The sequence below is a fragment of the Etheostoma spectabile genome, chromosome 12, assembly GCF_008692095.1.
Source record: "Etheostoma spectabile isolate EspeVRDwgs_2016 chromosome 12, UIUC_Espe_1.0, whole genome shotgun sequence".
Classification (NCBI taxonomy): domain Eukaryota; kingdom Metazoa; phylum Chordata; class Actinopteri; order Perciformes; family Percidae; genus Etheostoma; species Etheostoma spectabile.
Genome location: NC_045744.1, coordinates 15,527,600 through 15,550,644, shown reverse-complemented (window position 1 = coordinate 15,550,644; position 23,045 = coordinate 15,527,600). Strand labels below are relative to the sequence as shown.

Here is a 23,045-nt window from a genome sequence, read left to right as displayed (position 1 = left end):
GGTCTTGATCTGGTGGTCCTCCATCCACACCTTGGTTGACCTGGCTGTGTGGCATGGAGCGTTGTCCTGCTGGAAAAGCCAATCCTCAGAGTTGGGGAACATTGTCAGAGCAGAGGGGATCAGGTTTTCTTCCAGGATAATCTTGTACAATGCTTGATTCATTCGTCCTTCACAAAGACAAATCTGCCCAATTCCAGCCTTACTGAAGCACTCCCAGATCATCACTGATCCTCCACCAAATTTAAAAGTGGGGGCCAGACACTGTGGCTTGTAGGCCTCTCCAGGTCTCCGTCTAACCCTTAGACGACCAGGTGTTGGGCAAAGCTGAAAATTTGACTCATCAGAGAAGATGACCTTCCTCCAGTCCTCTAGGGTCCAAGCCTTATGGTCTTTTGCAAACTTTAGCCCGGCTTGTCTTTGCTTCTCATTGATGAAGGGCTGTTTTCTGGCTTTGCACGACTTCAGCCCTGCTTCCAGGAGCCTGTTTCGCACAGTCCTTGCTGTGCACTTCAGCCCAGTTGCTGTTTGCCATTCTTTTTGTAAATCACTTGATGTCATCGTACGGTTTTTGAGTGACATGCGAATGAGTTGGCGGTCATCCCGGTCAGTGGACAATCGATTTCGCCCTCTTCCAGTCTGTAGCTTTGTTGTCCCCAATGTCTGTTAGTTGACCTTGTTCTTATGAACTGCCGTCTTTGAAATGTTAAGGATGGAAGCAACCTGACGCTCACTGCACTCTTCTGCCAGTAAAGCCAGAATTTAACCCTTCTTTTCCTCACTCAAAACTTTTCTTTTTAACTCTTTTGCCATGGTCAATTGTTCCTTTTTTTGTTTAGATTACCTGTGTGGTAATAGTAGCCCTGTTTTTGCCATCCAGCAGGCCCTGTTGCAAGAGGATAGTGATGACCACAGCAGTGGCTTTTATACTTTTCCTCGTAAAATAAGATTTGGCTCAGGTGATCACTTAACCAGCACCTCATTAAGTAGAATGAGGTGTGCCTGTGTTGGAATTTAACAGCCACTGGAGTGGAATGGCTGCCATACATGTAGAGACACTGATTTAAGACAAATAAAAGAATGGTCTCTTAATTTTTTCCAGAGTATGTAAAAAGTACAGCAGCTACATGAAGTAGGTTACTTAAGTGAATATATGTAACGCTCCATCGTTGGCTGGTCCTGTTAGTGTTAGCAGTTCATGTTGAAGAGGGGAGAAAAAAAACATTGGATAGGCCTACCCATAGATATGCATATACGCACGCCCTGTATAGATTAGCCCACTTCAGAGACTGAGCTGTCTTCGGTTGCCGAGGCAACAAACATGTACTGTCGTGCGTCGAGCCCGTCACGTGGGGGCGCCACGTTTATCTCCTGGTCGTTTGTCATCAACCCCTGTTGGAGGCTGAGATCGCTCCTCACAGCCAGAAAGAAACACGAGGGTGCTGAAGTGAGGTGTTTGAGGAGAAGAAGTACGTAATTCGTAGATTATTATCCCCCATATGCATGTGTCAGTCTGAGATCCATGTACAGTGTTTAAGGTCTGAGAGACTGATGTTGAACGTGTCATCAACAGATCTCATCATCATCATGAAGACGATCAACGGCAGACACTGGTTGTGCTTCTTCCTGCTTGCCTTCCCGCTGTGCTGGGCAGAGGACACGAAGACTGATGTGTGGAAGACTGAGAATGGCACAGGTAAGGACTCACCTCTTCTTTTTTTTCTTTTCTTTTTTTTTTTTAAATAATGTAAGTATAATAATAATAATAATATAATAATAAGTTGATTTGATTAGGTTTTTTTGTTGTTCTGTGATTGTGAGCCTTTAAAAAGTCGTTTAAATTGACTAAAATTATGCAGCTGGACAGAAGAATATGTCTATCATAGATTGATGTTGTTTTGCGTTACAGTTTGTCAATAAAAGTATGAAATTAATACATTGCGAAAAGGAGTATAGACAAATGTTACGTTACTCATTTGATCACGGTTTAGTTTGTATTTAGAATTATTCTTTTATTTAAAAAAAAGTTCATTTTAAAATTAAAAATTAAATATTTAGAAAATGTCTTCAATTTATTTTAAGTATAATGTTTGTCTTTTAACCTATCCCGCATATTATTGCATTATACCAATGCCCTGGTATGATTTTATCATTTCTGAAGCTAAAAAGTTTTGGACAGCTGACAAATCATCCCAGTAGCCTGATTCTGAGCTCGCGGCAGCTTTAATTTGGGCAAACTATGGTTCAATTTTGGTTTATTTCAGTTCTTTGATGGGAGATTTGCAACACAGTGAGCACGAGGTGTTAAGATTAGATTCAACGTCATTGTCATTGTCAGGTACTAATACAACAAATTGCAGTATAGCATCTAACCAGAAGTGCAGTAAGGGGGAGAAGCTGTTCCTGATTCTGCTGGTCCTGGAACAGAGTCCTGTATGCACCTGTATGTCACTGCACCTAAATGCCCAATCCATAAAATTTGACCATAAAAAGTAAAAGTATACTAACAAGAATTTGACTTTACAACATTGTCTTGTGTGTTAAGCCGGCTTTACTGCTGCAAATATTGTTGACGAAACTTTAACATCATGAGAAACAATAACAACTTAGATTTTATTGTCGTCTTCTGTTAGTTTGTGCTTAAAAAAAAAATCCTGCCAATCAATTTGATGATGTGAAAATGTCATCCCGGTTAGATCACTGCAATGCACTCTTCTCATGCCTCACACAACAAAACCTCAATAAACTTCAGCAGATTTAGTAAGTATTTAAGTGGTAGCCAGACTCATGTCCAATTCCAACACACCTGTTTAAAATCACTTAATTATCATTGGCTCTCAGTTCGTCTTTGAGTGGATTTAAAAATTCAAATGATCCCTTAAGGCTCGTTGGGGGTTAGTTCCAGGATATAAAGCTGACCTCCTGACCCCCTACGAACCTGAATGCAACCTGAGATTCAGTGGCAGGTCATTACTGGCCATTCCTTGGTCCAACCTGCAAACTAAAGGTGACAGGGCCTTCATGTTTGGGCCCCGCAGTTAGTTTAAAAACTATTTTAAACTTTCTGTTTTTATTGATTTTATTGTTGCTTTTTAATGCTTAGTTGTTGTTGTTTTTTTCCAAAATATTTTATCAACTGTACTTATTGTCTTTTCTTTTAAAATTGTATGTGAAGCACTTTGAAACTTGTTTTGAAAAGCAATTCATAGATAAAGGTTGTTATTGTTGATAGGACGTTCCAGTCCTGAATTTGGAAATTCTGTGATGCGGAAATGCTTTGTTTACAGTTGGATCGGGAACGTTTTTGAGAGAAAAAGTCACAAACACATCAAAAATCCACAGGAATCCCGGGTCGCTCACCTGGCAGAGCAGGCGCCCAGATACAGAGATTTACTCCTCGAGGCAGCGGCTTTTTGCTGCATGTCATTCCCCCTCTCTCTCCCCTTTCATGTCTTCAGCTGTCCTCTGTAAATAAAGGTCTAAAAATGCCCAAAAGAATTATCAAAATAAAAAATAAAAAGGAATTCCACAAAGCCTGGAGCACATTGGACAAGGCTAGGTGCTATGAAGTAAACTTCATTAAAGCAAAGCATTATTTGTTTACTTGTATTAATAAGAGCAGTCACAGTAATCACTCAAAATCAGCAGGGGGACCAACCTCATAATTCTGGGGGGTCGTGACTCGAAAAGGTTGAGAACCACTGGTTTAGCAGGTATAATGGTTACCATGGTCACCTTAGTTTAGAAAGCAAACATTTGCTAATTAGCACTAAACACAAAGGACAGTTGAGGCCAATGCACTAATAGCAATAGTGGTGTTGGTAATACTGTATGCATTTTAATCTGGGCTCACATATAAAAACAGCGACTTTATGCGCTAATTACTCTTTTATAAAAGTGATTTTCAAAATTTTTTAAATGGCCCGATTTTTTTGACGGATGATTTTTTTTTGGTGGGGGAAAGTTGCCCACGCTGGTTGAGGCTGATGGGAACGTTCTGCATGTATTTAGTCCTAAACCAAAATATTGGATAAATTATAATTTTGACCACATGATAGCGCTAGATGAAAAGTCAAGATCACCAAGTTATCACAACTCATATTTAGCAACATTGATGTCCGTACCAAACTTCATAGCAGTTCAACAGTTATCGAAACATTTCAGCCCAAAACACAAATACTAATTTGCTGGTGGCACTAAAGGAAAAGTCTGGGGTCACCAAAGTTATTAGTATTTATCCTCTGGGGGCCATGGATGTCTCTGTACAAAATTTAATGGAAATCCATCCACTGGTTGTTGAATAGCAGGAGTAAGTTGTACAGATATACTTAATAGTACAGTACCATAAACATCACAAAAAACTGTAAACAGAAGAGCTGACAACTGAAAATATAACTCTTTTAACATACTGAAAATTGGATGTCACTTCCTCCCAAACTTATTTGATGAGCCTTTTAATGTGAGCTTAATAGTTTCCATTTAGCAGGAATGTGAGGGAGGATATGTAGACTTCCAGTTGATTAAACATCGTCCTGCCAACAGGATGGCAAATGATGCAGAAAGATGGGAAGAAGGAGGGATCAAAAAGAAAACAGTAAATACATTTTCTACAACCACCACACTCTAAAATCAAGTTAAGATAAACGGGTGTTACCACGCCAAGTTTTCTGGCAGTGCATTGAACCGTTACCCCCCTCCTTGTGGGTGGTGAGCCCGTATGGTGGCAGTCCTAACCTTGTCCCATGGGTGCAAGCACTGGCCTCAGGAGGGGGTCCTGGTTTCCTTATTTCCTGTGAGGTTAATCTGTCAATTTGTGGTTGAGTCAGACTGGTTCTTGAAGTTACTGCATCCCGGGGACACACAAACCCATTCACCACAATGAGATGGAGATTCCCAGAGGACAGGGAGGAGCTCTTTGACTTCCAAGAAGCTCAGGGTAGAACTAGTGAACCATCACTTTTAAAGTAGTCGATGAGGCACTTTTTTTTTTAAGATGCCATCGTCTGTTTTACATTATAATCCCAACCCAACAATTTCAGTTATTCTATCGGCTGCTTTTTGGAACCAAAACCCTGCCAGCTTCTTTTTTTTTATTACAACAAAAATGCTCTAGTTAACTTTTCCTTGTCAGAAAAGATGCCCTGGCATGTTTGACTGGAGGAAGACCCCAGGGCAAAACCAGAGCACCCATCTGGTACATTTAATCTCATAGTATTTAAGACATGTTAACTTGTCTTCTGAGGCAAAGAGCTGATCTGACCGTACAAAGAGAGGAGAATAACGAAGAAGCTTGTTGTTTGGTGTGAGACCGGAATAAAGCAGGTCTTAAGAGTGTGGTGAGTTTTTTTTTTTCTGGAAACTGAGTCATTAGTATAAGCTATGGTTAATGTGTTTTTAACAGTAAACATGGATTCTTCTGTTATTTCCAACTCTAGTTTCGAGCCAAGCAAAGGTCAGACGACTGTTCGCGAGGCAAAAGATTTCTCCGCCACAGGAAAGTAACCCTCCTGTAAGCTTTCTTTACTCCTCTTAAGCTGCTTTTGTATTGGGTTGAGTTCAAATATCAACCATCTCTGCGCAAAGTCACTTACTCAATCTTTAAATGTCAAGGCTCAATCTTTAGGACAGTGTAAAGTGTTTGTATTTGTTGCACATTTGTCAATCCCGAGGATTTGAACTATTTTTCCATTTTGTAGTGAGACACCTTATTTAAATGATCTCTCTTGTTTCAGAAACACAAGTCAAACCTCATGTCCCCTGCACGTCGCTGCGGCCGCCTGATGGAAAGCTGCTCCGCCCTCGTCCCGTGCTGCGACCCCTGCGCCACCTGCCGCTGTCGACTCTTCAACACCATCTGTCATTGCTGGAGGATGAACCCCATGTGCTTAAAGAAGACGTAGATGGAACATACATATACACTGCTGTCTGGCCTGTAGGTGCAGTTCAGAGAATATTAAAAATATTTGAAAATCATGACAAAACTATTTTCCATTGTCTGTGGCTTCAACACTTGAGTGACGGAAGGTGACATGGGAATGGAAGGGTGAAGCGTGTATTTTTCTGCCTCCTGAGGCATGAAAAAGAAAATACTTACATAAATGTTTACATAATTTCCAAACACCCGACATACAGAATGTAGGTGTTACAACTTACGGGTGACATATGCTTTTTCATTTATGTAGACAATTAACATGTAACCTGTGTTGTGCCTTGCACTAATGCAGCTTATGAATATCTTTATTATTTCTGCTCTCCTACCATAAAACAAGGTTTAGATTTATTTTTTTAACCTTTCTGCTGTACAGACTAAACGAAACTAAAATTATTTCCACAGACTGTGGAAAAAAATAAAGCAAAATTATCAGTTTTTAGCCATCAACAATTAAAAAACAGATTGTTCTGTTCCTTTGTAAAAACATAAACCTTGGAGAACACATTTAAGTAAATGTGGAATTATTAGTTATACACATGTGGATTTATACATTAAACTTAGTTTATATTTTTGCAGTTGATTAAATATATAATAAACCTATACTATCCTTGTTTTGTGCTTTTCCTTATTGTTTCTTTAGTGGATAAATATCCTAAAACGCATACTGTACATACATTAATAAATGTAGAATAACGAGTCGCTTACATGTGGATTTCTGGGAGGAAACCATGTTGAATTTAGGAAATGTGAGACACAACATCAAAGCAATGCAAAACAAACTAGTTAGTACAAGTTTTTTGCTGGCAGCTGTCTTGCGGATAAATAGGGACTTAAGCTACTTTGTATTATTTTTCAAGGCGATGTGGAAAGCCGAAAGATAATGAATAAAAATCTCATGTGTGGGGGGCCAACTGTGTATCCAGGAAGAATGTGCATACACACATGATGTTAGACTGGGAATTCCAAAATAAGGCAGTTTTGCATCTCCTAAATCCTTGCTGGGCAAACTGTGGTCCACATACAGTACTGTATTACTTTGTTTGGGACACTGTCTGCTCCACTTCTGGTGGAAAAAGAAGGGTAGTTTTTATGTAAAGATTGATCAAATGTTCTGTATGTAAAGCCATGACCATAAAGGAGTTTAAAGGTGCTCTAAGCGATGTTGGGTGACGTTACCTGTTGGGTGACATTCAAAGTATTTTCAAACAAAACAAGACAAGTTTTCCCCTCCCTCCTCATCCCGTCTCCTCCCCCTCCCTTCTGTCCTTCCGCGCGCTAACCCCCCCAACCCCCACCCCCAAATCCTTCTTGTCGGTTATTGGCTGGAACGCTGGAACACTGTTTGTGTATCTATGCTTCGTGGTGCAGGTGGGCACAGTTTGGTTTTGTTGCCGTTTGTAGACCCTGGGCAGTCTACAGAGACCGCGTTTTTTACAGTGCATTCTGGGGACAGACAGCTCAGATAGTGAGGAGATGTTTGCTGTATGTGACAACAAATATTGTAGCCTAAAACATACGTGACATTGCTTAGAGCACCTTTAAGATAACAAAAAGTGAAGCTTTAATAAAAAAGTCATATTAAAAATTCAGTAATGTCTCCATAATGGAGCAACCCATATAATTACACATGTACTGTTTCTGATTATGTCACACTAAGTGCTCAAGTCCAAAATAGTTGGCGAAGCGTACATAAGGAATGGTCAGCGATTATGTCTCATATAAATATATCTGCATGGAACATAATGCACTACATTATGTGTGTCCGGCTGCCAGATTTTGCACAGATTCATTCTCACACATGCAAAATGTATAAAATGTATAAACTGAGATTGATTGCCCATATTGTAACGGTTGTGAGCCTTTCACGATGGAGAGCAGTTAAAAAGGTAAGAAGAACAACCCTTACTTATCCCTCTGTGGGTAAATTCAATTTTTACACTCTGTTGTTGTTACATCACTCACATAGGCGTAAAATACACACACATGCACACACAGGACCCATAAACTTGCATTAATGGAGAGGTGTCAGAGTGAACGGGATGCCACATAGTTGGCGCTCAAAGCAGTTGGGGGTCACTTTTTATCTACTGTCTGTTAAAAAGAGACATTTTTCTGGGCCGACTCCATGTAGGCTGAGTCATTGGCAGCGGTCTGGGTTTGTATCTGACCTTTGGCCCTTACTGAGTGTCCCCCCCCCTTCTATCTGTACTATTCTATTGAAAAAAAGAACAAAAAGCCAAGAAAATAATCACAAAAATAAATAAATAAATGCGGAGACATTTCTCTCCCTGGGTAAAAAGTAGAGTACACAGAAAAAGAGCTATTAACCCGTGTAGCCAGACTGAACTTGAGAGCAGGAACTGTGAACACAAACACTTATGGAATTTCTTGGTGTCAAAGAGGAAGGGAAAATAACTGCATGGATGTTAGTCAGAGAGGAAATAATGCAGAAGTTACTGTAAAAAACAAAGACAGACACATTTGGACGGGGAGACATCACTTCAATTACACCCGGGCTTGTTGATAGCTCATTTCAGCATCATGGCGGAGCTCAGTTTCAATGTGAATCACGGCTATCTGGAGGGTCTGGTTCGTGGAATGAAGGCCGGAATCCTGACTCGCACTGACTATCACAATCTGGCCCAGTGTGACACACTTGAGGGTAAGAATTTTGTGTCATTTTTGGACATATTTTAGTTGTAGTAGTAGTAGTAGTAGTAGTATATAGTAGAAGTAGGCATAGTAGGCTTTATAATGCTATAAAAATGTTATGAAAAAGTGATAGTTTGTCATATAAATGTCATAAAAATTCATAGTATGCGAATTGAGCTACTCCAGAACTATATCTTTTCAAAGATTTCCGCTGCAGTGGATTTAACTGGGATCAACTTATCTAACCTTGAGCCCGTTTATCAAGGAGATAACCAGAATCAGGCATTCCTTTCTGAGAGACATGCAGTTCAAGTCAGTGCAGATTTGACAAATGATATGTACTACAGCACTGTATCTTTTTTCAGGACTGTTTCCTCTTCCACTCATCAGTCGTGTTAGTTTGTCCACACTGTGGCAAGTAGTTCTTAGAAAAACTCTTTGAAACTCCTAAATTGCAGTTTATTTATTATACACCATCTGTGTTCTACTTGTCTGTGATATATAGTCATCATCAGCTGCAATGTCTTTAACAAGTACAGCCATGTGGGAATCATCTTGGCGATTCACCTCTTTCTATTTTTTTGTAACTACAATTTTACAGGAGGCAGCTGTGGGAAAACGTTATGTAATGTTTTCCCTCTACTCTTCTCAGACATGAAGCTCCATCTGCAGAGCACAGAATACGGTAAGATGTTGTCTTCGTCTGAAGAGGACCTGACTGTGTCTATGGTGGACAGCAAGCTGAGGGAGAACCTGTTGACTGAATTCAGCTGCCTTCGCTCCAATGCCCTGCCTCCACTGTCTACCTTCCTTGACTACATAACGTATGCTACATGTACTATGTTATGAATTATACAAATGTTACATTTCCCGTAGCTACCAATTTTTTATTGCTTATCTTCAAAAGACTTTTGTTAAGGTAATATACATTTTCTTCCCTTTATTATGATACCAGTCCTTAAATAAATCCAATTTCACTACACTTACTGTGTGTGCTACCAGTTTCCTAGTTGTAAAAAATAAAGGGGATGTAATATATAATGCGATGCAGGTGAATCCATGTACACTGTTCTGTGTTACAGCTACAGCTACATGATCGACAATGTGGTGATGCTGATCACCGGGGCCCTGAAACAGAGAGAGGTGGCAGAGCTCCTCCCGCGGTGTCACCCACTGGGAGCCTTTGACCAAATGGCAGCAGTGGGCATCGCTCGTACCCCAACTGAGCTCTACTCAGCAATCCTGGTGGACACACCACTAGGTAGATTGATTAGATAATCTGTGTTGAACACCAAAAGATTGTCAACTTTAGTGTAGTAACTAGAGATAATGAACCATAACCTGTTTACAGTGGCAGTGGCTTTTTATGGTGGGGAGGAAAAATCTCTGAAAGCCCATTTCCTTTTGGTGAGGAAAAATAAAGACAAAAAACAGAAAAATGATATGCTAACTTACAAACTCAAATCTTAGAATCCTTTCAGGTTGCACTGTTGCGGGCTGGGAGGAACGGCATTTTGTTTGGATGTATGTAAGTAGGGTACACAAGAAAATGAAAAACTAAATCTTTTTTAAAGTAAACTAAATGTATTTTTAATCTTGAATGTAACTGGCCATCTATCTCGCCAAATACTAATCAACAGGTTAGCGCTCATCAGCTACAATAGCTCTCTGAGCTTCTTTCTATTTTCCTGGGCTTTTTACTCCCCTCTTTGTATTTTGTTCTCAGAGTTGTACCCCATTTTCATAAGTAAAGACTTACAGAAAAAAGGAAAAACTCTCTCAGAGCTAGCAAGCTTGCTAACCTGAATTTCCACTGCATTGTATGGCATAGCTCCACTCAACTTGACTCGTTCTTTTTTAGTTTTCCCTAAGCAAAACTTCTGGATAGAACCTTTTATTTTTTTTGGTACCACCGTGGTCAAGTTTCCAATCCAGCTGAGCCGATAGTAGAAGATGGAGTTGAAACACTGCACACCACTGATCAGGGAGAACCGTCACAAGCGCAACATCCTGCACAAACAAGTCAATATTGAATAGCCAAGCTACCGTCAGTTCAGTTTAGACGAGTCAAACAGAACCTTGCAGTGGAAATGAAACAATGAGTAAATCCACCAACCGCTATTCCATCATAGTGAGTGGATTTCAAATTTTTGATTAGCAATTTTAAAACTTGTCTGTTCGGGCCTTTAATAAATCAGAATATTTGACTTACATGTTTTTATTTTTATCATTCATTTTGAAGTTCTGGTAAATAAAAAGTTATATATAATATCAGACCAATGATACAAACTGATGCCCACTGTGTTGTTGTGTCATAGCTCAATTTTTCCAGGATGCTGTTTCTGAGTGCAACCTGGATGAAATGGAAGCAGAGATCCTCAGAAGCAAACTGTTTAAGGTGAGTTGGGTGACATAAGATGGCATGACTATCATAATAATTTACCATGATGCCTGTGTTAGTGTGTCTGTGTCTGTCTGTGTGTGTGTGTGCGCGCGCAAGTGAGCTATGTAGAGTTTACTACTGTGACACAAGTTTTACAGTCTTTCCCTCTTTGGTTGAGATTATGGAATTTAACTAATGTCAAAGACAGTTAAAGCCCTTATTCCGGTATGATCAATATGCTTTTTCTTCAAAGGCATATTTAGAGTCTTTCCACTCTTTCTGCAAGACCATTGGTGGTGACACAAAAGATATCATGTGTCCTATCCTCGAGGTACAGTGACACTTTCCACTAGGCTGAACTTGTTGAAGTTGTACATACCATATAGGACAATTTTGTGAAAATGCTCTGTATGTATGTGTGCTGCAGTTTGAGGCAGATAGACGGGCCTTCATCATCACAGTGAACTCCTTTGGGACAGATCTCAGCGGTACAGACAGGAGTGCATTGTATCCATCTTGTGGCAAACTTTACCCTGAAGGGCTGAGCCTGCTGGCCAGGGCAGAGGACCACGAGCAGGTCAAAGCAGTGGCAAACTGTTACCCAGTGAGTCTAATCACATTTTGGAGGATTCTTTAACAAGCTGCTGTGTCCATACTGCAGTAAATTTAACTCATACCGTGCATGAGGTTAACATATAACGTGATCTCCCTGCAGGCATATAAAATCATGTTCGATGACCCTGAGCCAGGATCAGGTTTTAAGACTCTGGAAGACAGATTCTTTGAACAAGAGGTACTGTAAACTGTTCAAAGGAAATATTTTGACAAGTCAACCAGTGGGTGGATTGTTATTGTTTTTTTTTGTTTTTGTTTTTATATTTCTGAAGAGCTAAAACACAGTGCAAACATAATCTAAACATGATTTATGTGTGAACTGTTTTAACATTGTATGTACTGTAAACCTGTCTTTCTGTCTGTCTGAGCGGCTTCAACTTTCATCCTTAATCTTTTCGCAGGTGAAGCTGAACACTCTTGCTTTCCTGCAGCAGTTCCACTTTGGAGTATTTTACTCCTACATCAAACTGAAGGAGCAGGAGAGTCGCAACATTGTCTGGATCGCTGAGTGTGTCACACAGAGACAGAAGTCCAAGATACACAACTACATACCCATCTTCCAGGGAACAACTTAACTGAGCAATAAAGATAAATACATACCTATATTCAACATACAGTTGCATACAACAAGTTAATAAATGCACTTTATCAAAAACACATTTGTTGATCTCTTTATGATCCAAGTTTGGTTGTGAGGATTAGTTACTAGGGTTGTGCTAAAGTCAGTCACAAATATTTTCAGTGTTTGCACTACATCACAGCACAGAAAATACAAAAATGAGGCGTCGTGATTAAGAATAAACTACTTGCTATAGTTGGTGTGTTCACATTTACATTGCTGGTACAATACAGTTGTGCTCATAAGGTTATGAACTCATGCTAAAGTTAAAAAGAGGAAGAAAAAAAAATCATCTTTTGGAAATTGATCTTAATGCCTTGATTAAAAAGATTAGGAAAAATCCAACCTTTACGGACATCCATTTTCTTTGTGAAAATTTTCTATCATAAAAAAATAAATGTTCTTCCTTAAAAGAAAGGGGGCAAATCTATACACACCCCTATGGGGTACTTTCTATAAAATCATTTCTCAATGTAAATCAAACCAGCTATTAGGCTAACTGAAATAAAATCAGGTCAATCTCTATGTATGGTGAAGGGTATGTGATGACATGGGGTTATTTTAATTCCAAAGGCCAAGGGAATTTTATCAGGATGCATAATATTGGATCCGTGCTTCTATAATGGATGAATTTAAAACATTTTTTTTTTATTAAGGCATTAATATCAATTTCCAAAAGATAACTTTTTATTCCTCTTTTTGGTGAACTTTAGCATGGGTTCATAAACGTATGAGCACCACTGTATCTGCATGTCTAAATAGAGCAAAGGCGTACATTAAATGAGGTATAACAATGTGTAACTATACAATAGAGTACAAAATGTAATACAAAATATAAGTATATAAGTAATGTTGCACAAACAGTGGTATAAAAGTGTAAATGTGTCAGTTTTAGCAGCTAACAGGTCACACATCTTTGCTCTTCATCAGCTTGTCCTCCCTTCATACTTTCACTAAAACAAAAAGAAAATTGTAAAACATCATGACACAGTATCATAGATCAGAACTCAGCATGAGTCTAAACATGCATGGTATGTAATAGCTAAACTTACAGCACTGGACAGGGATCTCCAGAGGTATGTAGTTCTGCTTGCAAAGATGAACAAAAGCCGATGCTAATCTACACGGTGCTCTGGAGGAGCTCACTTCACACACCAACAAGAACTGACGAGGATCCACCTGGCGACAAAAACATATTGTAAAAAAAAGTTTTTCCTTCATCTAATCCATGTGGGAAATATATAAGTGCAAAAGGTCATATAAGTTTTTGAAAATGTAACTCATCACATCCAGCTAATGAATTTCTTTTCTTGGTCATGAAAATCTATTAAGACAAGGTTAGGTCGAGGCTGTCTGGTGGGCGCCGTGCCAGATACTGTACATGTTTTCACAGTGTCTTAGAAGCTTAGATGAATTCTTAGATGAATTACATAATGCTAGGTGCAACATTGTTCATTCACACAGGTGTTTTTCAACTCACCACCCTGAAACAGGAACTAAGCGGAGAATCAGGAGAGGAAAACAGGAAGTCACAGGTTCCAGGGCTTGTGGCTGCTTTCGGAGAGGGCTCTGTTACACCAGGCAATTTAATACACTCCGGTTTCATCTAAAGACACAGACAGATGATCAAACTGCAGCTGAGAACTGGATAATTTTTTGTCAACAAAACTCCAACATGAATGTGCAGACAGATGATTTTATGACTTTCTTCTGTATGTATTTCATATAAAAACACTGCCAGTCACTTTTCCTACCTGCCAACTGTAGAAAAATTCCTCCAAGTTTTCAGCCTGAGATCCATCAGGCAAAGGAAAATCGTTCCCTGCTTCATTGTCATTAGTCCCTAACAGACCAGTGGACCTGCCTGTGTAGATAAAAAAAACAAAAACATGTTGTTACCAATACTAAGGATCAGTTCTTATGGCCATGGACTTATTCTCCTAACTTGTGTTAAATCTTTAGTTTTTTCCTACCATGCAACCATCCATCGAGAGTGAAGCTGCACACCTCAAGCGAGAGTTCACATGACACTGACACGCCATTCTGATTGGACACCTGCACAATATTTGACCCTCTCCTGACAGCCACTCCATCGTCACTGTGGAACGGGTATGTTACAGCACTGTTGCAGTTGGTCACCTGTGACACAAATATATATTTCTTCTAACGTGTAGAACGAAGCCATTTACTGCACCAATTTCCATTTTTTTCGCTGACTAGTTGCTGCTGCCGGAAATCACAAGACTCTACTCTCTTAATTTATATGAGCCAAGTTTTCACCTACATTAACACATACCTGCCCATTGTGCTGAATGGTGACTGTGCTGTTATTAATTTTGAACAGAAGGAAGTCTGAAGTGTGCAGCAGCGTGAATAAACTCTCAGCGCCGACGTCTTGAGCGAGGAGCAGTGGGCAGGAGCCCGGGAGCTCATACAGGTGACCATCAAATGTCACCACAAACTGATCTGCCACCAGGAGAGCTTGGTCTTAGAGAAAGAAATAAGAAAGACAGCATTGCAACCTCGATTAAGTCTTCCAGTAAAGTTGCACTATATGTACAGTATATTGTTAGAACACGGTAGTCTTACGTATAAATGGGCTGTCCATGGTCTTCCTTTTAAGGCGGTAAAGCTCAGCTGTGGGCCTGACGGAGGTGAGGGTCAACAAGGGCCTCAGGAGCCACTCCTCCAGAAGGACCTCCACCAGTCCCGCCTGGGACACCCTGGACCAGGGCAGTGGTGGCAGCGCCACTGATGCAACCACTAAACACTCACTTCAAAAACCAAGAAAACACAATTTACAATATCTTACTGGAATAATTTTCTTACATCTATTTTGTTCTGATTTAGCAATTTAACAGCAAATGCAGAACTTTGAAGCTTGAGTCCAAATCAATTTTCACAACAACTTTATGGGACACTACCCTCTACATAAAATGCATTAGTTATAGGAAACACTATTATATTACCTGTTGTTCAAAAGCTTTATTGCTAGTTTATTATTGTGCAGTAAGGATTGATTTATAGATTTGCAGGCATGTTAAACTCACCGTCAACTTAGTTTTATAACTTTTGTTACACAAGAACATTTCAATGACTATATTTCAGAAAGTATAGTAAAGACCTGCTTCAAATTGAAATGAAGTCACACAAAAAAACTGTTAAAAGACATTTATATGTAACATCCAAAAACCCTGCACAGGTGTTACCAAGATACCCTGTGACCTTGGTTCTTATGGGAGGGATTGGCATACTATTATACAATGAAAGATTTGTCCCTCCTCTGACATCTTTTACGTAATTGAGTAAATGAAAGAATAAATTAATGAATTAATGAACGAATGAATGAAAAAAAGGCATGCAGAGAGTTTGTCTTCATGTGTCTCAGACATGTGCAGTACCTCGGGGAGAATTTGTAGACAGAGGCCAGTCGCTTCCTGACTCCAGACAGAGCCATTGCCAACCTGGTCTCCGCCCAGTGGTAAGTATGCTGTCCTGCCTGGTGCACACAGAACACCAACCATAAATGCACACTATTGAGTGTGTATGCATGCATATTAGTATGCTGGGTTTGAGTCTTACCTTGGATTTGTCTTGTCTGACTGAGTTACCTGAACATTACTGCCTTTCTGTCTACTCTGCATGTCCAAAGTCAGACCCTTTTTGGTATCATGTTGGTCATAATTACTGTACATTTTACAAGTTTATCATCATATTTCATGTTTTACTGACTAATTACTTTGTAACTTGAGTCAATTCTGTACCTGAATACATAGAAGAGAATGATCAGATAACAGCCATTTCTAGCATTTCCAGGTTTTTTAAATCCAGAATAGGAGCTTATCCATGATTTAAAACCAGAATATTTACATGCAGTAAACATAAATAGGACACTCCAAAAACCCGATCATAATTGGGATATCAGTATGCATGTAAACACACTCAATGAAACAGAATCAGACATGCACACTGTCAATGCGCTTTAAATTAGCTGAAGAGAAATTATTAATGTTATCTATGTTCTAGTCTGACAAAGCCAGACCTTCCTCAACAGCGCTGCAAAGGAGGGTCTGGCTAGTCCACACAGCATTTCGGGATGGGAAACAAACGTGCTCTGGTTTCTTGGCGTCAATAAATCATTCATAATCATCTTGGCCGGCACTAAGCTCTGCATGGAGCCCCCGTGCCGCTGCAAAATAGCCCCGGGAAGGAACTTGTTTTGGTGTAAGGCGTACATTCAAAAAAGTTGTTTAAGTCGTGGAACAGAAAACTCATATTGGACACATAGTCTAGCAAGCAGTCTTGATCTACCCTGCAGAGATCTGAGGCGCAGTTAACCATAGTCCTCATAAATCGTTCGGTGTTTAAAATTCCAACATAAAGAAAGCAGAAGGTACTGAATATCCGGCCAAAAAGAGTGTGATCCAGCACAATTCCTGGCAGCAAAGGAGCAATCCCGGTAGTGTAACGTCGAGGATATAGACAACCTAATGTCTAACACAAAAGAAAAAAGCTGCAGCGTGCAGCTTTCTCACCACATCCAGGGCGACGCTGAGCATGGCGACACTGGCCTGAGCCAGTGGCCTCAGCTGAGGGTTCTCCAAAAGCATAGGTAGGACCTCCACCAGCTGGTCAGTCCACAAAGAAACAGCCTCCCTCCACAACGCCTCCAGCCTCTGGCCCTTCACATCTTGGTACACACCTGCCAGAGTGGCTAGGGGCCCTGAGGATGGAGCACAACACTTTTCACACTTTGTGCATTAAGATGGCTTTTGAGAGCAATAGCACATACAAGTTTTTCTCACATTGAAGTTACAAGATTCACAAGAAGTGATTAAACAAAAAGTCTGTGATTGTGTAAGAAAAAAATAAATAACGTGAGACAGAAGAGATGCTTTTCATGTATCAGATAATGACGCAAAGGGAAAGAGAGGATTAGTTTGGGGTTTCTTGAAGAAATTAGATTTCTGCATGTGAGGAAAAAAACTAAAGGGCATGTCTATTACAGCAATTAAATTTACTGTGCATACACAACCACAGTGAATTATTCTATCATTTTAGCTAATGTGCCTGTGGACCCGTCTGTCTATCAAACAGACATCTGTAGTTTTTTTAGGAAATGAGAAATAAAGGTATTGGCCAAACAAGACAGCAAGAGATGGTTACATCTTCTATATCTGCTTTCTCAATGCTTCTGTTTCTACCATTTTATTTCAATGACATCATCAAGATTTCTGATTCCTTTGCCAGTCAAGGCATCGGCCGACATGAGTGAATAGTAACATCTCTCTAGACTCACTCCTCAGTTCCTGTTGTCCCAGAAGAGAAGCATGCTGCAGCAGACTGAGAAAGCGAGGCAGGTTGTTGGTGACAATGCGACGCAAAGGGCCGCTCTGCCACAAAGCCAACAAACCTCCGTCTCTGTGCTCCAGTAGAGCCTTTGCTCGATGGGAAACATAAAGAGGTAGAGCGCTCAGCTCCTGGAGCAACTCACTGTCCCTGGACTGCAGAGAAGGTTGTAAAGAGAAGCCACATAAGAAAAAAAACAAAACATTCAAGGCTTAAAGTTAGACCCTTACAGTATTGTCTGAGCATAAAGAACTAAATATTGACATTAATTATTCGGTGGTATCCAGTAGTTTGGTTACCTGACGTTTGAATTCAACAAGGTGATACTGCAATGTATTGATTCTCTCCAGCAGCTTATTCTGTAACTGACAGCTCAAGTATTGAATTCGTTCCTGTGAAAACAATATACAGTATTTCAATGTGCCATGCTTTAATGGTAAAATGTGGCAACTTTTGTTGTTTTGGTGATACCTCCACTGCAGTTAGACTTTCCAAACAGCCACTTGCTCTTAGCATCAGCCTCTGATTGGCTGATCCCACAGACACACTGCCCAGAGTTTCAGGTTTTCTGCTGTTGTCTCTTTTCTGCACATCCAGCCTCAAACTGCGATTTGTTCCCACACATGCCACCACAGTCACGTCCTCATTCAGACCTGGACCTGAACCTGGACCCGGACATAGATTGAATTCTTCATAATCCTAGTTTTAATATTTTTGTCATGTTTTTGAAAGTTTAGCAGAGATAATTCTGTATTTACCGTTTGTGTAGCCTGCTGTGGTCTGAAAACATTGTCCCTCTGCCGTCCAGTTCAGCCAGATCTTCTCACTGCGGTCTAGTCTGGCCTGCATCTGGAGACCAGACCCCTGGGGCCACCACAAGGCACTGCTTCCCACCTCTACACTCCAATTACCAATCCTAGACTATGAAGTGTACACACGCAAACACTTGTTGTCAGTCTTGTTGTCACCATGAGGTTTCCAGGCAATCAGCCTGAATAGCCAAGAAATAGTCTGGCATATAACCTTCCGTAAAACCAAAACTGGTCCTTACAAACTTACACTTATTTTTGTACAGATTAAACTACTGAGCTATAACGTGTTAATCAGTGAGTTTTAGAAGTGCTAGTATGTGGATTTTGTTTTTAATATTAACTAACAGACATGAGTGTGGTATTGGCCCTCTCATCTACCTCTAGAAATGTTAACTTCTAATGTTAACTTTTTAAGAAGTAAGGATCAACTCTTTATTTTCCAAAAGCATCCTCCCACTCCAGGCTGAAAACTTAAATTGGTCCTCACAAAGACAGAAATACAAAAGCTCACACACAGAGAAGCCGCGATAACAGCCACATGTGTACAGAGTGCTATTTAATCCAATTCTGATAAGGCCATGTTAAGATAAAGTCCTGGCAGCAATGTAATAAAACCATCATACCCAATAATATAAAAGTGATATGACATGCCATATTAAACTAAAGTTATAGCTGAGACACATTATTTGTAATTAATCCCCAGAGGGTTGTTCACCTCAGAGAACAGAGACATGTTGGAGCCCTGAGCAGTAGAGGAGTTGATCAAGGCGAAGGTGAGGCTGCACTGGTGGGGCCGTCCAGTCACCGATAGACGAGACTGTGTGTAAAACAGCTTCTCTCCTGAGTTCACTCTGTGAGATCCTGACCACGAGAAAGTCTGAGAGACACACAAAGAGAAAAAAAACAACAGCTGAAGAAAAGAAATAAGCACGGCAGCAGCCTGTAACTCTGTAATACTTTTCCCCAGGGACATTAGGAGACTGTGCAAGTTTATCACAGTACAACTACAGTCCAAACTGACACCCCACACTATGAAAGGAAGGAAAGCAGTGAGAAATAAAAGAAGCAGATGTATGGACTCACTGGCTGTGGGGGGCAGAGGCCAAGCAGCACTGTGTGCTCCAGGCGATCCCTGAGGTTGGTCTGAATCTTAGTCAGGAGTGTGTGTGACGGACAGGGTTCAGGAGACACTTTGTCTAGGCCAACATTCACCTGAAGGCTGTGCATTCCCCGTGGACCCCTCTAGGAACAATACAGAAAACACAAACATCAGCCATCTGCAATCACATGAAGAGTGAATACTTCATAGCAATTAAAGGTTTTAACTTTTAGAGTACCTGGTACTTCATGCTCTGCTTGGCGCTCCTGTTGTCCCATCTCAGCTCTGCATTCTGTGAATACGAGTTTCCCTCCTGACCCACTGACACACAACCTTTGACAGAAGACACTGCCATCTACACACACACATGTGCACATGCACGCACGCACGCACGCACGCACACACACAAATTACTCACTCAAAGGAGAGGTCTGTCAGGGCGACAGCTTGTTTCCAACACTATTTAACATCTACATTGGCCTTATTATTAACAATAAGGAAGTAAAATGTATTTATTATGCTAATGATCCGTTGTTGCTGTCACCCAGGCACCAAGGACTACAGCAGCTCCAGGACCTCCTGGAGCAGTACGGTCAGAAGTAGACCCTGACAGTCAACTTTAACAAATCATAAATCATGTTCTGCTAACAGAAGCCCAGATCTCAGGAAAACAAATTTGAATTCAAATTAGGAAACACTCACTAGATCACACCCTCTACTATGATGATGGGACTTAAAATCAGTGCCTTGGGAAACTTTGGTCTGGCAGTGAATGCACTAAAACAAAAATGATATAACACACGCTATGCAATTAGAAGAACATTTTACAAAGTAGACATAGCAATTAGAATTTAGACTAAAATGTGTGAAAGTGCAGTCCAACCAATCGCCCTTTATTGTAGTGCAGTTTGGGGATCACTTAGCCATCAAGACCACATTAGATGGGACAAGCATCCCATAGAGGCACTGCATGCGGATTTCTGTCCATTTAATCCATATTGAACACCCGAAGGAAAACACCAACTAATGCATAATTCACAAAACTAGGGTGCTACCCCATGATTATTAACATTAAGAAAATGACACTTACATTTTGGTTACATCTCAAATTGAGACACAACCTAAAATCTTAAGCAATACAAACTAGCAATACAGCAATGCAAAAAAGAGCTAAACCCCCAAAACAGTCCCTTCTATCAGCTGGTCCTCAGACTAATATAATGATCAATAAAACCCAATATTGTTCAACCTCAGACAAGAACTGCTTTCCTACCACTAATCAGATTAACAAAAGATGCCTATCTGGAACACTGGATGAATCAAACCAAGACTGAAAACAAACTAAATTGATATCTAGCCCTAAACCATGAATATAAATTGGCAGATTATCTCTTTACTGTCAAAAATACAAAGCAGAGACAGATCCTGACCAAATACAGACACAGTGACCATGGACTAGCTACAGAGAAAGGACGACACAAGACGTCCTGTTTACCAACAGACAAAAGAGTCTGTGGTCGCTGCATGACAGGTGAGATAGAGACTTTCACTTAAAATATGGCAAATATAATTATATCTTAACATAATAAGATTGCTAAAGAAATTGTATTCATCTATCCCAAACTTTACAGTAAAAAACAAATGTCATGCCAATAAAGACTTAAAAAAACATTGAGAGAAAAATATATACATTATATCTGTGTGTGTGTGTGTGTGTGTGTGCGTATATATACACATGTATATATTTCTCTATGTGTATATATTATTAAGTAATTGCACACTCAATAAAGATTTATTATACACAAGTATACAAGACATTTGAGGAGTTTGAAACTTGCAGAGTCCACTAACCTGTTGCGTTGAGAACAGAGCACATGCCTGCCCCCTGTTGGTATTGTTCTGCCACTGTTTTTTCAAGATTATGGAGACATTGACAGGGACTGTGGTGCTGTCCCATGAGAGATGGGTCTGCACAATAAAAAAACATAATAATAAATTATTAAACGTACAATAAAACTCATAACTTCTCATTTTGTACTGTATTTACACTATGCAAAATTATCAGAATTATTCTAAATTTAGTTTAGTTTCAGTAAACATTATGCATGATATCCAATATAGTAGACATATGTATAACATAATAAAAAAATCCTGACAGATTGAAACTGTGATTAGGTGAGTGTGGACGAGTACATAATTCCATATGTGTTCACGATGTGTTCACGAATAGTTTTGATGCCTTCAGCGAGAATTTACAATGTAAATAGTCATAAAAATAAAGGAAACGCATTGAGCGTGAAAGTGTAACCAAACTTTTGGCCTGTACTATATATATATATATTATATATATATATATTATATATAATGTGTGTGCGTGTGCGTGTAAGATGAAGAGGTAAATGTGTAGCAGCATACATGGTGGCTGCTGCGTTGTTCCATCTGTGAGCTGTGTGACAGTATGTGAAGGGACATCTGGCTGAGTGCGGACGAGAAGGGCTGTTTCAGCTCCAGTTTGGTCTCGTTTGTGTCCTCTGATCGACTCCAAAAGCTCAGAGCTCTGACCTTGAGATAAACCAACCGCAGAAAGCGAAAGAGACATTAAATAAAAAAAGTCAAGACAAGTGTTTACTGTACATTAAATTGGTCATTACATTTTGAATATGACAATTTCTTAGTGGACAAAAAAAGGAGACAAAAATATTTATTTGAACGAAGCCCCTTCGCATTTTAGGAGGATGTTGTCCAGTCTGACCTGCTCCAGTCGGCCATGCCTCGTCCAGCCCACTAAAACACTGTCCAGACGGCCATATAAGGAACGCTCGAGAGTCACCTCCAAACTAGTCCAACGGGGAATGCAGTTGATCTGAACTGAAGTCAACAACAAAAGAAAGACATCAACAACCTGTAGTCAGCCACCCTTGTGTAGGCATCCTGTTAGATATGATAAAAATGGTCTACCCTTCAGGCTCTGGTTCCCCATCTCCAGTGTTGGAGGTGCAGAGTAGAAACCAGACAAGATCAACTCCTGGCTGCCCCACACAGCTCCATGTTGAACTTGGTAGCTCCAGTTCCTGGCCTCATACACCGTCTTCACTGCAACAGTCCTGGGGAGCGGCTTTAACTACAGAACAAAGACAATCACTGAAACTTTGTCTATTAAAGACTGATCAAGTGCACTTTTCTTTAGATCTGACCACTGTTTGATCATCCTTGACACCCGAATTAAAGTGCAATATTGCCAATAATCTTAAATGTAAATAGAATATATAGGCCTATATATTTACTATATTTATAGTGAAGAGCTATGTTCGCTATGAAATACCTGTGGGTATGAGTGTTTGAGCTCTAGAACTTGTCTCCATCCATTCTCTATTGCTGCCAGTTCCCCCAGAGCCAACAGCCTCCTCCTGCCTGACAACACCTCCACCAAACCTGCAACACTGGACTGAGACTGGTTCAGCTGGAGAAAGGGAAGGGAGATGTTGACTCCTGTTGTGACATGCCATGCCCCTAAAACTCTTAAATTACTAGAACAAATGCATAGAAATTAATAACATAATAACAGCATAACAATTGTGAGTCCAGCA

General features: G+C 40.1%; 3 protein-coding genes across 4 annotated transcripts in view; 2 read left to right on the top strand and 1 right to left on the bottom strand.

Moving 5' to 3' along the window:
- Positions 1-1,297: 1,297 nt before the first annotated feature.
- On the top strand, positions 1,298-5,970 carry asip2b (agouti signaling protein, nonagouti homolog (mouse) 2b). Its single transcript, XM_032532432.1, has 4 exons — positions 1,298-1,466; positions 1,571-1,693; positions 5,433-5,506; positions 5,730-5,970. Exons 1-4 carry the CDS (start codon positions 1,319-1,321, stop codon positions 5,895-5,897), a joined length of 513 nt encoding a protein of 170 aa, XP_032388323.1. The 5' UTR covers positions 1,298-1,318; the 3' UTR covers positions 5,898-5,970.
- Positions 5,971-8,294: 2,324 nt separating this feature from the next.
- LOC116699737 (V-type proton ATPase subunit d 1) lies at positions 8,295-12,194 on the top strand. Its single transcript, XM_032532460.1, has 8 exons — positions 8,295-8,591; positions 9,234-9,405; positions 9,664-9,842; positions 10,900-10,979; positions 11,218-11,295; positions 11,392-11,568; positions 11,680-11,757; positions 11,981-12,194. The coding sequence occupies exons 1-8, from the start codon at positions 8,471-8,473 to the stop codon at positions 12,152-12,154; spliced, it is 1,059 nt and encodes a 352-aa protein (XP_032388351.1). The 5' UTR covers positions 8,295-8,470; the 3' UTR covers positions 12,155-12,194.
- Positions 12,195-12,857: 663 nt separating this feature from the next.
- Positions 12,858-23,045, bottom strand: part of LOC116699543 (uncharacterized) — a 21,142-nt gene continuing 10,954 nt past the window's right edge. For both annotated transcript variants that reach the window (XM_032532199.1, XM_032532200.1), the window contains exons 23-43: positions 22,781-22,918; positions 22,417-22,579; positions 22,211-22,326; positions 21,874-22,020; positions 21,310-21,426; positions 19,697-19,813; positions 19,443-19,601; positions 19,075-19,236; positions 18,306-18,468; positions 18,019-18,212; positions 17,847-17,939; positions 17,498-17,702; positions 16,734-16,921; positions 15,600-15,697; positions 14,788-14,972; positions 14,495-14,685; positions 14,172-14,337; positions 13,953-14,062; positions 13,679-13,804; positions 13,251-13,377; positions 12,858-13,151 (exon numbers count right to left, since the gene is read on the bottom strand). In XM_032532199.1, coding sequence (XP_032388090.1) covers positions 13,141-13,151; positions 13,251-13,377; positions 13,679-13,804; positions 13,953-14,062; positions 14,172-14,337; positions 14,495-14,685; positions 14,788-14,972; positions 15,600-15,697; positions 16,734-16,921; positions 17,498-17,702; positions 17,847-17,939; positions 18,019-18,212; positions 18,306-18,468; positions 19,075-19,236; positions 19,443-19,601; positions 19,697-19,813; positions 21,310-21,426; positions 21,874-22,020; positions 22,211-22,326; positions 22,417-22,579; positions 22,781-22,918 — 2,976 coding nt within the window. In that variant the 3' untranslated portion in view covers positions 12,858-13,140. The remainder of the gene's footprint in view (positions 13,152-13,250; positions 13,378-13,678; positions 13,805-13,952; positions 14,063-14,171; positions 14,338-14,494; positions 14,686-14,787; positions 14,973-15,599; positions 15,698-16,733; positions 16,922-17,497; positions 17,703-17,846; positions 17,940-18,018; positions 18,213-18,305; positions 18,469-19,074; positions 19,237-19,442; positions 19,602-19,696; positions 19,814-21,309; positions 21,427-21,873; positions 22,021-22,210; positions 22,327-22,416; positions 22,580-22,780; positions 22,919-23,045) is intronic.

Coding starts and splice junctions, on each gene's coding strand:
- asip2b (XM_032532432.1), top strand. CDS start 1,319: ATGTACTGTCGTGCGTCGAGCCCGTCACGTGGGGGCGCCACGTTTATC. Junction 1,467..1,570: donor GAGGTGTTTGAGGAGAAGAA/GTACGTAATTCG, acceptor TGTCATCAACAG/ATCTCATCATCATCATGAAG. Junction 5,507..5,729: donor CACAGGAAAGTAACCCTCCT/GTAAGCTTTCTT, acceptor CTCTTGTTTCAG/AAACACAAGTCAAACCTCAT.
- LOC116699737 (XM_032532460.1), top strand. CDS start 8,471: ATGGCGGAGCTCAGTTTCAATGTGAATCACGGCTATCTGGAGGGTCTG. Junction 8,592..9,233: donor CCAGTGTGACACACTTGAGG/GTAAGAATTTTG, acceptor TACTCTTCTCAG/ACATGAAGCTCCATCTGCAG. Junction 10,980..11,217: donor TCAGAAGCAAACTGTTTAAG/GTGAGTTGGGTG, acceptor TTTTCTTCAAAG/GCATATTTAGAGTCTTTCCA.